General features: G+C 40.1%; 1 protein-coding gene across 1 annotated transcript in view; it reads right to left on the bottom strand.

Annotated features, from left to right (window-relative positions):
* Nucleotides 1-8256: 8256 nt before the first annotated feature.
* The window catches only part of LOC138602911 (homeobox protein PKNOX2-like), a 122333-nt gene continuing 115360 nt past the window's right edge, over nucleotides 8257-15229 (bottom strand). Inside the window, exons 10-13 of the mRNA XM_069674540.1 lie at nucleotides 14456-14575; nucleotides 14177-14253; nucleotides 12644-12822; nucleotides 8257-11757 (exon numbers count right to left, since the gene is read on the bottom strand). Of these exons, the coding sequence (XP_069530641.1) occupies nucleotides 11489-11757; nucleotides 12644-12822; nucleotides 14177-14253; nucleotides 14456-14575 (645 nt within the window). The 3' untranslated portion in view covers nucleotides 8257-11488. The remainder of the gene's footprint in view (nucleotides 11758-12643; nucleotides 12823-14176; nucleotides 14254-14455; nucleotides 14576-15229) is intronic.

Here is a 15229-nt window from a genome sequence, read left to right as displayed (position 1 = left end):
TTTGTACACCTACACAGTGATAAGAAAAAAGGTTATTTTTTGACACAGTCAAGGAGGGAAGGAAGATATTGTGATCTCAGTGCTGTTCGTACAGATCATGCTCATGACCTGTGCCACGTGTCACTGCTTTTCTTTTGCTATCTTATCTCCTCTGTCATTCTTCACTACGTATAATATTAGAAAGCAGAAAAGCCTTTAAATGAGATGTATAGTGTGGATTGCTTTTGTAATTAGAGGAAGTTAAATCAGAATCACAATCAGCATTGCTCCATGATAGTATTTACAACTGAATTCTCACAAGTCATGATTTTATTTATCTTATTCTCACTGTGGAAAATATGGTCGTATCTACATTTGTTCAAAAAATAAATAAAATTAATATCAGTTATCATTACTGGAATTCTAGATATATCTAAAACTGACCTGTCAAAATTGTATTATTGATATGTTGTAACTAGTTAGATTATTATTACATGTAACTATAATTGAAGGAGAAGAAGACATACTTTATTAATCCCCGAGGGGAAATTCAATTTCAACATGCTACACACACATAGGCCCGAAACACACACACATGCATTCTATGGACATGCATTAATGGAGAGATGTCAGAGTTAGGGGGCTGCACATGGTGCCTTGCTCAAGGACACCTCTCCAGCTACCAGCCCCGATTCCATGCTTGGTCCATACCGGGACATGAACCAGCCACCCCCCGGTTCCCAAGCAAAGTCCCTACAGACTGAGCTACCGTCTACCTGCATTTCAGATATTTGCAAATTAAAACTAAATTAAATTTATTATAGAAGTAATTATATTTGAAATATCTACGGTTCTTTAATTATTATACAAAAGATATCAAAAATGGATCTTCCATTAGTTTAAAGGATGTAGATTTCCTCAAAGACGTACGTTTATTTAATAATAAATATGGTATACATATCTAAAAGGGTTTGTTGATATGTCTTACATATTCCAAGTGCAATTATTTTATCTCGAATGTGGGGTTACATTTCAACAAGTCACTTTTTCTTACAAGTGAAAAGGAAAACGTGATCTATGATTAAATAAGACACATAAAGACATTTATACAATTGTGCAGAAATGCCTTTTTATACTGTTATAAAAAAACCAAAACTTTCAGAGTAGTGGAGTACTTTTCCAATTAGGAGGAAGTTCAATCATAACATGATAACATGAACTACAGTTTATTCCAATATGATAAAAGTGATATCCCTCTTACCTGAAGTCTTCCAGCTTTTTCAGGTGAGACTATTAGATTTTATGTTTTCCGAGCCAAAGAGTCCCTCTAAAGGCCGCTCGGGGCTGGAGAGCTGCTTAAGTATTCAGGGAGGGATTCTGTAAATGAGAGGTTGGATCTGGGCTGGACCAGGCCGAGCCGGGTCTGGCTCTAATTACAGAGAGGACATCTGGGAGCATGTAGGCGCCCAGCTGGCACTGACTGCAGCAGACCTCCAGTACCAGCACTGTGTGTGTTTGTGTGTGTATGTGTGTGTGTGTGTGTGTGTGTGTGTGTGTGTGTGTGTGTGTGTGTGTTTTTGTCTGGGCAGTCCGCGCTGTGAGCCAGGGTGGCTGTGGCCCACTTCAAACAAGTGAACCATCGCCAGTGGCTTTTTCAGCCTCTGTCATTCTGGGACTATTTTTACTGCACTTCAGCCTCAGAGCCTCTGCTAGCTGAGATACTGTAGCACACTATACAGCAGGGATGGTCCTGTTTCTGACCTCTGCAGCTTTATGTGTTTGAAATAAAAACTGATAGTGTACAAATATTATATTGAGTGGATCTGACATATTGGAAGTCTCTGGGTGGGAAGAACTGTGTCTCTGTGTTTCTGACTCTGAAAATATGAGGAACGGAAATGAAACAAACCAAATAGAAAACACCTTTTTCCCATCTTGCCACTGCATGGGATCTGTATCACATTTATCTGTATTAGAGTTCAATGAGAGCTGCAGTACGTCAGCAGAATTCTAAAGGGGAGTTTAGTGTTACAGATGGTGTGTTGCGCTGAACTGTACAGCTTAGTCCTTTGTTGGAAAACAGTGTTCACAAGTTCATATGTCAGTTCCCGTTCTGACTCCAAACTTATGGAAGCTACGGCAGCTTGTTCAGTGGCCCAACTCTTCAAATTATAATGTCATTTCTGCACACTGTCCTCTAGCGTACTGTTTGGATGTGTTGTAGCCGTAAGGTGACGTAGGATGAAGAGCACCGAAGTCTGCTGGATGCCTGGGATGGTGGATTGGTCACACAAACACGACGTTCATTCAGGAGTAGTGTTGTGACGTTCATAAACAATCCGATTCTTTTGAACGGCCCCTTTTGGCGCGAATGACGAGAACCGAGTTGTAGGTGAGAGCCGTTCTTTTTATAGTTGTGCCCAAATTTCACTGCCCACCCTAGATCCACTGCCCTAGGTCGCGTGCAGTGGATCATGTCACCACAACATAGTGCCGACGGTTATAACCCTCCACAAAGTTTGTTGTTTTTTTATTGTCATCCTAGTAACCTCTGCTCCCTGAAAAAAAAGAAAGAAAAAAGAATAATGAACGGCTCTCAAAAAGGAACAGAGCCATAAGATCCAGCTTCCTTCAAAGAGCCGTAATTCATAACACTATTCAGGAGGCTGCATGAACCCAACAATTGACTTCTTTTTAAGTTATGTAATGTATTATAGTTAGTTATAGGTATGTTACTTTCTTCACGAATTAATGTATGTTAGTGTTTATTTAAACCCAAACCTTTGTCCTTAACCAAGTCAATTTGGCTTGACGATCAATAATATCATGTTAACATAAATCAGAAAATGCTAAATTTGTCACAGAAAGATTTATTTCAAAGGTCTACTGGACATATTTGTTATCGCTAGGTTGACTGCTGAGCCAAGCACATGCAAAACTGGCACTAATGAGTACCTTGGTTGTCATATTTTGAAGCGTGCCCGCTGACCAAGCTGCCAAATTTAGTGAGTTTGGAGTTAAAACATGTTTTATCTGTACAAGCTTGTGAAGCAATGCCTTTGTAAGCTGAATTACAAGGAAGGGGGACAAAATCCTTAATCACAGTTCTTTCACAGAACGATTTTAAAAGTTCAGCTGAAGCTACTGTGGAGGAATAGTAATGCAAAGGCGGTACTCAAGATACTAGCTTGATGTGGCTAACTCAGACTGGGGGAAAATTGTAATTGTAAATTGTAATTGATTACTAACATGATTACTAATGTTAGGCTTAGTGAAGCCAGCTTTGAATAAGATAACCTGGGTCTGTTGACCTTTGAAAAGGGCAGAAGAAAACAGCAAAATATAGCATCAGTTTAATAACTAACTTAAGTCATCTTACAGAAAGGGTTCTTCCACGTTTAATCGGCTACTACAGATTTTATGCAGTTGTATTGAATTGCTTCATGCTGAGCAAGACACAACTCTTTCACCATAATATCCTTTTTTAAATTGTATTCCTGTTTAACTGGAGCGTCTCCTTTGGCTTCCCCTCTGCATCAACACAGTGGACCTATTCAAATGAACGAGTGGGCTGTGCTGCTGTCAGTCTGAACCCGGCCCTGTGATAGACTGGTGAACTGACCGGGTTATACAACAGATATAAAACCATCTAACCCATCGTTTACATCTACATATTGTTATAACGATTTTTAGCCGAACCATCTTTAAGTGCTGAATTCAGTGAACATTGAACCCTGCAGAATATTATTATTTATGTCCAGTTTCACTATTCCTACCCTTATGTTAAAAGGAAAAACCAACATCATGGCTGCTGTATGGGATACTATGTTATATCTACATTTACCTGACCTGCAGTACACAGAGTCCTGAGTGAAGTAAACACAGAGGGGACATTGGGATGCCTATATGTGCTGAAACAATTTTTTTTAATTAGATCGCTGATATAAGTATGGCTGATTTCTCTCCCACATATGTGAACTTTGAGCATGGCTTCCTCTGTATTATAAAGTACAGTAGAGTGTTCAGTTATCTGCACCATGACATCGTTTTACTTTTACCCCCTGTATTTATTTATTTTTTTTACCACAAATATCTTCACTTTTCACCCCTTACATTTTCAAACTGGCTCTTACTTAAGCTTTTAACTTAAGAACAGATGCTCCCCATCCAATTGATCTGCACACAAAAAGCCAGTAGAAACATAGTATCTGTACTATGTAGTATCTGTACTTCTACTTGATTAAAGTACCCTTAAAGGGCGGGTATTATGTTAATTTCAAGCTTCATATTTAACTCCGTGATACCTGTGGAGTAGCTTAGCATAATTTACACAAAAAAAACTCCTCATTGTTCTCATACTGGTGTTCTGTGCAGGCCCTCATACAGCCTCTGTCTGAATCGACTCACTCAGCTCTGTCCCTTTAAGAAACCCACTTTCTTCTGATTGGTCAGCTCTCCAAAGACTCTCGAGAGGAAGAACTCAGTGTTTGAGGCACACCTCCCCTGTGTCCGTGTTGCAGCGTTGTCGGCAAAGAGTAAGCCTCATTTGTTCGATGTGAAATGAATGTCTGGAGCTCCCCATCCATCCATTATCCAAACCACTTATCCTGTTCAGGGTCGCGGGGGGGGGCTGGAGCCTATCCCAGCTGTCATTGGGCAAAAGACGGGGTACACCCTGGACTGGCACAAAGAGACAGACAACTTTTCGCACTCACACCCACACCTACGGGCAATTTTAGAGTCACCAATTAACCTTACAAGCATGTCTTTGGAGTGTGGGAGGAAGCCGGAGACCCCGGGGAGAACCCACACATGCATGGGGAGAACATGCAAACACCAACAGATAGGCCCACTTTGCCCAAACCGGGGTTTGACTAGTGACCTTCTAGCTGTGAGGCAACAGCGCTAACCACTGCACCTCTGTGCAGCCCTGTCTGGAGCTCTCGTCCTTTGGAAAAGTAAACACTGATGTATTTCCTTCACAGGCAAACAAAAACTAAAGACATTCTTAACCAACTTGACGAGCAGACCCGTTGAGTGGTGGAGCGAAAATGTCTGAGGCAGACTGAGCTGCTGGGTGGGCGTGTTCTTGAACTGTGCCAGGGGCAGGAAGTTCTGCTGTGTCTCGGGTAGATGCCCAAATATAGAGTTCCTTCACTTTGTGACATCACAAAGTGAAACTGAAGCTGGAGAAGTCTGTCTGAAAGTGTTCGCAGCAGCCTGAAGACTGAGCCTTTTATAGCAGGGGATTACTCCAACATACTTTTACCTACAGATTTGAAACTTCACCCACGTTTAGCATGAACATCCAACTTGTAACATTATATATATGTTTAAAATGTGAAACAGCATAATACCCCCTCTTTGACCTACACTATGAGGTGAATTCCTCCTTCCAGAAGGTGGAAGAAGTATTTTTAATGTAAAGTGTTGCAATCAAAGATCTGACATTTTAAGGGGGTATAAATGCAATGCAAGGATGCAATTATACCCGAGCTTACAAGCCCTGTAAAGACAATACAATGTAGCACACCCACAGGGGTGATTACATTTCCTCGAGGGAGCAGGATCTACATCTCAGAGGTTGCAGCCCTGTGGTCGGAGCTCTGCTGGGCTCTTTCATGGCAGCAGGCTGAAAAGGTGGGAGAGCGTTTGGGTGGGCGTTCTTCCAGCGTGTTAAATCACAGGGTAGAAAAATAAATGGTGGGTGGAAGACTACACACGTGACATGTGACAGGAAAATGGGGGAAGTAAACCAATATTTACTAACTCTGTAATCTGGAGATACAATGAGGCCTGAGAGGGTTTGGAAGTGTCACATAAGTTATACTCTTTTGTAATCCTGGTTAAGACATGTGTGTCGGAGAACAACGCTCCTGTTAACTGTCTTGAGGTTTTGTTCTTTTTGTTCAGGGCTTTTCTTTCTAAAGACTCTCATGAATTAAACTGTCTACTTTCTGTTGGGGAAGTCTTGCCCTAGATGCATGGCAAGCACTTTTACATAACAGTGGTGTAGAGCAACAATAGCTTTTTGAAGGTGTAAAATAAGACATGTCTGTTATTTAATCTGGAAATAAACAGCAGTTCTTATCAAAGACATGCTCTTTTTATCCAATTAAAGGTCAGAATATCCATAAATTTCATCCATAATTAATAGTTTCAATTGTTATTATTGGTATAAACAACATTACAGATTTCTACAATGTTCTTTTGTTACAGATGGCATAAACAGAATTCTCGATATCTACAATTTATTTCTGACTATTCACAGTTAAACTATCAATATGTCAGTGTGGAACTTTACATAGAAATAAGACTTCATATATTTAGAATTGCATTCTATGACAGAATACCAGGGCCACAGTAAAGGAAAAAACTATTTGAGATTACCAGAATAAAGTCGTATTTTTACGCTATTGTTAGCCTATTTGTTATTATGAATGGGAATACCAGGAGAGCAGCCAACCGCCTGCGCTAAAATGTCTAAAATCATGACTCATTTGTCAAATAAAATCACGTTTCAGAATCATGATGAAAAAGTTGTGCTGATGTGCCAAAAGATTCAATATTTCGTAGTTGTGAAATTATACTAAATATATATCTTTATACATATAAATGTATAAATATAAAGCGCATTACTATGTGTTATACTGTACCAGTCTAAAGCGAAACCTGACGAGTAGGAGATCTCGCTTGTTCTTGTGAGGTACGTAATGAATCAATACTACTGTCATTTTAACTGCCACCGTACTAAAGATGTATTAAGACTCTTGTGCGATGCTCTTCTGATATTCCCCTTCATAATAAAATATAGGCTAACCATGGCCTAAAATTACAACTTTATTCTCATAATATTTCGACTTTATATTAGAAATTTTAGATTTTTTTTCTTAAAGATGGCCCTAATACTCCGTCATACATTTCAGATACCTGCACTATAATCGCACCTTTCATCTTTAAAGAATAGAATGTATTCACAGCTGTTTTGGTGCACTGACGACGACAGAATGTAATTATTGATTAAGATTCATTTTTGACTAGAGCTTGAGAGAAATGTCAGGATGGTTTATTTCTTTGATATTACTTCTGTTATCCATGTTTCTACTTTTGTTTTTGGGTCTTTTTTTCCTTATTAATTGTATCTTAAGTTTTTTGCCTTTTCTGGGCATATTGTTTTATGCATGACACATTAAAAATCAATCAATCAGAACAATAAACATAATAAACAATTTCTAAAGTTCCTTTTCAAAGAAGTCTGAATTTAATATTGGATTTTGTAATGGAAGAATTTCTACCAGTCTGGATTGTTTATTTATCCAATACTATCCAAGACTAGGTGAAAACCTAGTGTGGCTGACCGCATCAGGTCAATGTGCGCTTTTGTGGGAACATTGGAAGCGTGGCGTGTGCGTGACGGCTGCGGGACATGTTCATTTTCATTTGAAATGCATGAAAACAGATGAGTCTTCACTATGCTGGCGTGACACACGTGTATCTCGCACGATACACGGTGAAATTGAATTGTGATGAGTCCTATTGATCTCTGACAGCAATATTAACATCTCTTCCTGTAGTAAAAGTCACAGGCATGGAGAGTAGGTAGGTCAACACTTCCAGTATCTTTTCTCAAAGTAAAGGCCCGATCTGGAATTCTGACTGCCCTCCTTTGTACACAATGCTTTTATTCTGAAGTGTTTCCTGGGCCGTTGTTGTTGTCATTTTTTTTTTTACTTCATTTGGCTCTGAAAGAGCCGTCACTCACTCAGTCAGTCACATACAGACCCATGTGTAGGGCTGACCCCAGCGGTCAACCAAAAATTGATATGGCATTTTGATCTACATAGACTGGTAAATGGTAAATGTCACAATCCTTGTTGTTGAAATTCAACTGTAGTCTGTAATCCCTTGTCTTAATTGTGGAAAAAGGGATTAATGATGTCTATTATTACTGTAATAATTATTATTATAATTATAACTGTAAATCAGTTTCTGTGTGTCCAAATGTAATTTATACATCTAAAAATATACATTCATCAAATGTCAATTTTTTGAAAGACATCTCATATTAAGTTGCAAGCAGATGCAGTGGTTAGTGCTGTCGCCTCACAGCTAGAAGGTTCCTGGTTTGAATCCCAGTTCAGACGTAGTGGGCCTTTCTGTGTGGAGTCTGCATGTTCTGCCCGTGCATACGTGGGTTCCCTCCTTAGGTTAATTGGTGACTGTAACATTGAGCCTTAACAGAACTGTGATATTAAACAGTCAAAATCAATACCTTTACATGTTTAATTATTAAAATTGGTCTATTGAAACACAATAGATTATGACAACAAAGTGTACAAATGAAATAGAAATATTTCCTATTGTCTGTCACTCTGGAAGATCCATTTAAAAAAAACAAAGCAAGAAAAAATATTAATGAGCAACAAACTTCACAATGAACAATCAGAACATTCAATTCAACAGGATTTTCTTTTTCTAGACATCTTCACATTAGAAACCAGCGACTCCATGTTGGGTTTGTTTCAGTACAAAACAAAGTGTTTCACAGTTTCTTCAAAATCCTTTACATAAAATTGAAAGAGACGTTTTTTTCTCTTGTTCGGTTTCCTCCAAATTGTCTTCTTCCTTGTAATAGTTTGTCAGTAAATGACGTCATCTCTGTCGCGTTGGGATTTCAAAGTGTTTTCTCCTCATGATGAGACGTGGTGGAGCCAGTTTGTAGCGACGGGCATGTCTTGCCATGCTCTTATTTTGTAACCGCATCACCCAAGGTCACAGAAAACACAAGCAACTTTCTAACAGTTGATGTTTGAAGTCAAGTATGTGCATGGCAGCCAGGTAATACAAAAAGCCTCATTCATAAGTTTGCAGAACCTAAAAGTAAATTCAGAAGCCATTGTCCTGTTGTTCTCTGAGCTACCTTCACAATCCAAACTGAATAAATATGCAAACCTTCAACACCAGAATGCAAACATAAGTCCAATATACAGCCAACATGTGCAGTCAGTTTTAACTGGTTTACTACAGGTTTTTTTTTTGCTCATGGGATAAGAAAAGAAGTAAACTAAGATTGTTTAAAAGTCATGCTTGAAAAGGTTTACTGGAGCAGTCAGTCAAGCGCTTCTCTGACGAGGAAGAGACATGCCGAATGAAAGTGTTGTTCGACCTGAGAACCTGTGAGTCATTTAAAAGGCGGGAATGACGTCCCAGCAGTGGAAGCAGGCAGATACAGTCACTTCTGCACATATTTGGCAGCATTACACCTTTTTTTTCCCTCCCCTCTTTAAGCTGCTCGCTCTTATTTTAGGAAGCAAAATGACACATTAGCTGTGAAGTGAAAGGTTGAGAGTACTTTAGTGGTGTGAAATGAACAGTTAAAACCTGCAGCCCTTTGTGTAACTCATTTCATTGTGCCAAATATTTGGACGGATTACATTCAATTAACTATTTGTTTTTCCAACAAATTCTCAGAACAAACTTTATTATGGCAGTTTGGTCAGCGGCCCTGAGCTTTAAAACATGATCTAGAAACCTCTATAGGGTCAGTTTTCATGGCGGGGCTCTGCGGTCAACTTTAGAATAATAATAATAAAGTTGGTAAGACTTTGAAAATTAAGCGGTAAGTCACATCCAGAAAGACTTTCAATCTTTTCAGAGTTTTGGACGGCCAACGACGATTAACATGGATGATGTTCTATAATGGACTTTTTAGAGAAAATAGCAGGCTTTGGGATTAAATAAGCACGAATGCGGCGCCCAGTTAGTGACGTGTTTTCCATCAGCCAGCAGTGATTGGTCTACCAGAGAGGGTAGGTGGAGCTAAGCGGCTGCTTTTCTGGTCTCTGTAAGTGTTGTGAGTAAACAGTAATCTACTATGGCTGAACAAACAAAGAAAAGATGGATGAGTACAGATACAACTTCAACAATAAGTGTAAATCCAAAGAAAAAGAAACAAACTCGACGCTCAGATGAAGCAAACAGTCTAAAAAGGAAAGCGACCGTCAGCCAGGAAAATCAAGAGTTACAACCGGAGCCAACCGTGGACGTCACACATGCAGCACTGTCTGATATCTGGGAAGTGTGCTCCCGCAATTACAGTTTATCGCCAAAGAGAACGAAACTGAGATCTTCAAGATTACAACTTTAAAGATGTGAACTTTGACTACTGGGTTTCTACAGGAACTGTTGACCGTCACCCTGAACAGACTTTCTCACACTTCATACTACTTCACTGATTTAACCATAGACTGTATATAAAGATGGATGACGCATCTCCACCACCTCTCATTGTACTTATCTGAAGCCAAAATACCCCAGAGGCGGGTACTGCCATCCTGCACTGGTTACGTTATTTGGAGCCAGAGACGGCCCCTTCTGCTAACCAAAACACACATTTAACTTACCAAAAAAATGACAAAGATCCTGCTAGTGAACATATTAAACAGCAGAACAGCTTCTTGTGTCGGTCTGAAGCAGATATTCACGCTTATGGAAAGTTCACTGACTGTAGTGTTAGTGTTAGCTACGTCTCCTCTCGCCGTTCCTCCTCTACTCTGCTACTCAGGAACAGAACGCTGCAGGAGCCCCATTTGTCAACAGAGCTGGTGAGGTCACACCCGCTTTTCACAGCATCAAAGAACTGATTAAAAGTAAACTTGTCAGAAAGTTGAACACTTGGACATAAATCAGAAAGATAAGAACGAACTATAATGACAGAAACCATGTGATTTTATAGTTTGACTCATGTCCCATCTGTTAACATGGAGGAGGCAGGCTTTATGACCTTTACTGATGTTTTAGGGAGCTGTCATGTAGTCCATCTTTTTATACAGTCTATGATTTAAACAAAAATCAAAACAGTAAGCAAAAGGAAATCGTCCAGAAATGGACGAAAGGGGGCCCTACAGAGATATTTTGAAGCGTTGAGCCGCTGACCAAGCTGCTGTTTTTGACACGGTGGTGGTAACAGGCTCTTTGTTTTCAACAGACAGTCAAACCTTTTCTCTGTGCTGACATTTTTGATGCATGTGAAGCGACTCAAGTCCAGCTGTTTCTTTTTCCCTCCAAAATGTCACAGCTCTCAAGAAGCATCAAAAATAATCGCCTGCTTTTAAACCGTTCCTTAAATGGGTAAAAATGTCCTCAGTTTAAAACTTGAAGTACTCGTTTAAAACCTTTTAGTTGCTGTGCCATTTCTTTCCAGAAATACTAAGAGCCAAAAAGTAAAAAATGGGTTACCATCCAAATATTTCAAGAGCTCACTGCATGAAAACGTACTATATTAGAATGAAACAACACATATTCATCATTAAACTAATATTTGTCCTTATAATCATGATCATGGTGGTCGGTGTGTCTGTTAGTCTCCACGGTGGCTCTGCAGAAGAGTCTCTGATCAGTTGGAGGAACCAAATATGCCCTTAAAAGCTCTCAAGAGTCACTTCGCATTAGAGTTTGAACGAGGCCGTACTGAGGGCACATCTGAGGTCAAAGGTCATTCAGTCTTTTCCTACTCTAGTTCCTCTCTGTGCTCCATGCTCAGATCTCTCCTTCCTCCTCCAACACTGGACATCTGCCTCCCTCTATCATTTTCCTCATCTCCATCCTCTTCCTCTTCTTCCTCTTCCATCCCTTCCTCCTCTTCCTCCTCCTCCTCCTCCTCTTCGTCCTCCTCCTCGGTGCCGTCCATGGAGTCGTCGGCTCCCAGCATGGCTTGCTGCATGGCCAGGGTGGCCGAGTCTGATGACAGCGAGTGGAGGGAGTCCATACTCAGCGGGTCTGAGGGGAGACGGGGAAGAGAGGAGGAGTGAGATGTGGAATTATAAACCATATAACAGACTGTTCTAACAACGGGTGCATGTTCAGACAGATTTCTACATTCACCTGTAAACCTACTGTAGGTGCAATTTATCAGACATGATCTCATGAAAACAGATATATGTTGGGATAAATTAGTATAGTTGTATTGTAAAGGACAAACACGTCTAAAACACAAGACAAACTCAGATCTAACTTGATACAAGATGGAAAAATGCAGATGTTATTGAATAAATTGACACAATTTGTTTTTGACTTGTGCCTTCTCATCTTCTCACATAATTAAATTAAAGAGTCCAGAGAAGTGTTGGGCACATAAAGCTTAATGAAGCTTTATACTTCTGTTTGTGCCAACATCAAATTTGAGGCCTTGGAGCTTCAATGCAGCAAACACAGTGACACCTGCTGGCTTGTAATACATATAGCAGCCCGACATGAGGGGGACCAAAAACAACCACTTCTAGCTGATGTGTAAATAGGCCTTTAATTACTTTCATTTGCATTGCAATTATTTGAGGCTTACTCTCTAATTATTAGGCTTGGTATCAGGTGCAAATTCCCATACATATGATTATATCTCTATATAATATATAATATATAATATTTAGCTACTCCCACTAATGTGCAGATTTTCAGCAGTCAGACTGAATGAAATGCTTTGCAAAGCACTGGTGATCTTTGATGTTGCATGATCCTCCTCATTTGACACAATGTATCTAAACAGTGTTCATTACAGGAGCTAAACAAGCTCCAGGGCCTTGGCATCATCCGTCCACCTCTGCTCAACATTTTTCCTTGTTTACTTTTAATTAACAAGTACACTTAAGGAACTAAGGTGTCGGCCTACTGTCTGAGTTGTTTCCTGATTGAGATCTGTGCGTCTGCAGAACTCCGGCTACGATGGAGTCGGGCCAGAAGCGCTGTGTCGGACGGTGCTGGGACTTCATCTTCTTGGCTTTGGGAGCCGGGTCGGGGTTACTGGCGTCCAACATGGGCTGAAGGATACGCCGACGAGCGTTGATGAACCTGTGGGAAAGAGACAGGAACCGCAAGGTGAGAAGGTAAAACCTCATCATTATCAATAGGCTTTGTTGGCAAAATACTTTGGAACAGGACAGCAATGGAGGAGAGTAGATCTAGAGCAGTGTGAGCTTCATAGGTAAATACAGTCAACTGATCAGTTATGTGACTTATTTATCAACAAACATTATGGTCATCATTTTAAAATAGTTTCTATAATATAAAAATGCAAACTAACTTTTGAATGATTAAAATAACTCTTAGACACACAGAAATTTACAAGAGAACCATTAATATAAATGATCAGAAATACACAACACACAATATAACAACTAACCTTTCAACATATTATCTGCCAAAGACAAGTGAGAGGTTCACTCTTCACAAACAGCCTGAATCGTGATAGTTTGGGGCCCTGAACATTTTCTGAAATGGAGCCATTCAAAAAATGTCTTGTGGCGGCCATTATAATTTTTCACCAATTTATGTATTTTGCACCATATCTTCTAACCAAAACATGAAAACACAGCAAAGGTGAAGTCTCCACCTTACAATGCTGCCATGTACACCACCATAAACTGCTCAGGTGAATAGTTCATGGTAAACTCAGTGACGTTGTGAGAAGAAATCAAATGTTTAAGAGGCTACACTGTACAATATAATATCATGCATTTTATTATTCTGTTACTTAAAACAGCCTTAGTAAGAGTGTGGTGTCTTTTTCAAGAGAGAAATAAACATAAACAGTAAAAGTAGACACATGCACAGATAATTGACAATGTAAAACATATTTCTGTAGAATATTAAAGGCTTAATTGGTTGTTCCTTTAACTCTCAGATGTACGTTGCTTTGGACAAAAGCATCTGCTTAATGAAATTGTAACATTGTAACATGGTGTAAAGCTGCAAATACAGTGACTGTCAGGAGCGGAACAATATTTAATTCAACTTTTAAAGATCATGTCAGACAGAATAACTTGAAAAGTAATGATGCAAAATATGTGTTATTGTTGTGACAGAAAGTAAGATGGCTGCCACCAGGTTTAATGAAAAAGTGAACAGTATGGTTTAACACCTGGACTTTAAAAAATGCATAAGTACACCCAAATCTCTTCCATTTTTCAAAGTAAATCCTGTTCCTTGGGAATAAATCTATTAAAGACGAGTTGCTCTCAAAGGAGGGAGAGTTCGGTCTCATGTGTACTTGCTGTATATGGCCAGCAGATGGAGCCCCAGTGCCACCAATGTGCAGTGCAGCTCCAGAAAATTCAAGTTCAAATTTAAGCAAAGCCTCCTGTGACTATTTTACTTTATAAACATGAAGTGGTCTCTTTCTGTCCACATGAGGACGGCAGCTTACCAGTTGTTCACTTGTAAGAGGGTGAGATTTGTTTGTGCTGCGATCTGCCGTTTCTCGTCTTCTGTTGGGTACGGGTGCTGAAAGAAGACAGAAGAAGAATTAATAAAGTTAATACTGACTTCTCATGTGATTTCCTGCATCCCCATATACACCCCATCCATCCGTCTGTTGGTCTCTGCATTTATAGCTACCTCCTCTCTTAATAAAGGCAAAATCAAGGACCATGGATGAATGCACACACACACACTCATTCACACTGGACCACCTCCTTAGCCTCACCATGAGATGCTGGAAGAGCCAGGAGCGCATGATGTTGGTGGCGTGTTTGGGCAGGACCCCTCTCTTGTTCTTGGACTTCTTGTCTTCGCTGTCCAGGAGGGACGAAAGGTCCACGTTGACCTTTAAACAGACACCAGGAGGAGAGGAGACAGGAAGGAAAGAAAAGGAATGGATGGTAGGGCTTAGTTATTGTTGCCACGGAAACAAAGGGAGACTACCAATTACCTTTTTTTTTTCAGCGGCAAGGGCAGAAACACCTCCTCAAGTGTCCCCATGGTAACTGAATTTGAGTAATGATACTTAAAGTATAAAAAAACAGCACACTTGACTGTGAGGAAGAACGAGAGGGTCGATCGTCTGTTTGGTGCTCAGACAAGACTGCAGACAGACAGGCCCTCAGACAGATGAGCCCTTAGACAGACAGGCCCTTAGACAGACGAGCCTTCAGACAGACAGGCCCTCAGACAGACGAGCCTTCAGACAGACAGGCCCTCAGACAGACAGGCGTTCAGAGAGAAGTTTGGATGTCACAGTTTAGAGCAGATTTACTGAGCGGTTTGTGTAAAGTGTGACAGTGTTTGTCTGTTTGTGTTGACCTGAGCCTGTCAGAAATCATTATTTACATGTTATTGTTTGGAGTGTGAGGGCTGAAGGACGAGATGCTCCCAGATTATTGACAGACTTTGACAGCCTGGGGTGGACATATGGATCTGTGTGTGTGTGTGTGTGTGAGTATTTAGTCTAGCTAGGCCCAAATCCAGAGTCCATTATTGT

Source organism: Semicossyphus pulcher, unplaced genomic scaffold, assembly GCF_022749685.1.
Source record: "Semicossyphus pulcher isolate SPU_LCO1_2020_fin unplaced genomic scaffold, fSemPul1.0.p SCAF_10, whole genome shotgun sequence".
NCBI classification, from domain to species: domain Eukaryota; kingdom Metazoa; phylum Chordata; class Actinopteri; order Labriformes; family Labridae; genus Semicossyphus; species Semicossyphus pulcher.
This window is presented reverse-complemented; position numbering and strand designations above follow the sequence as displayed.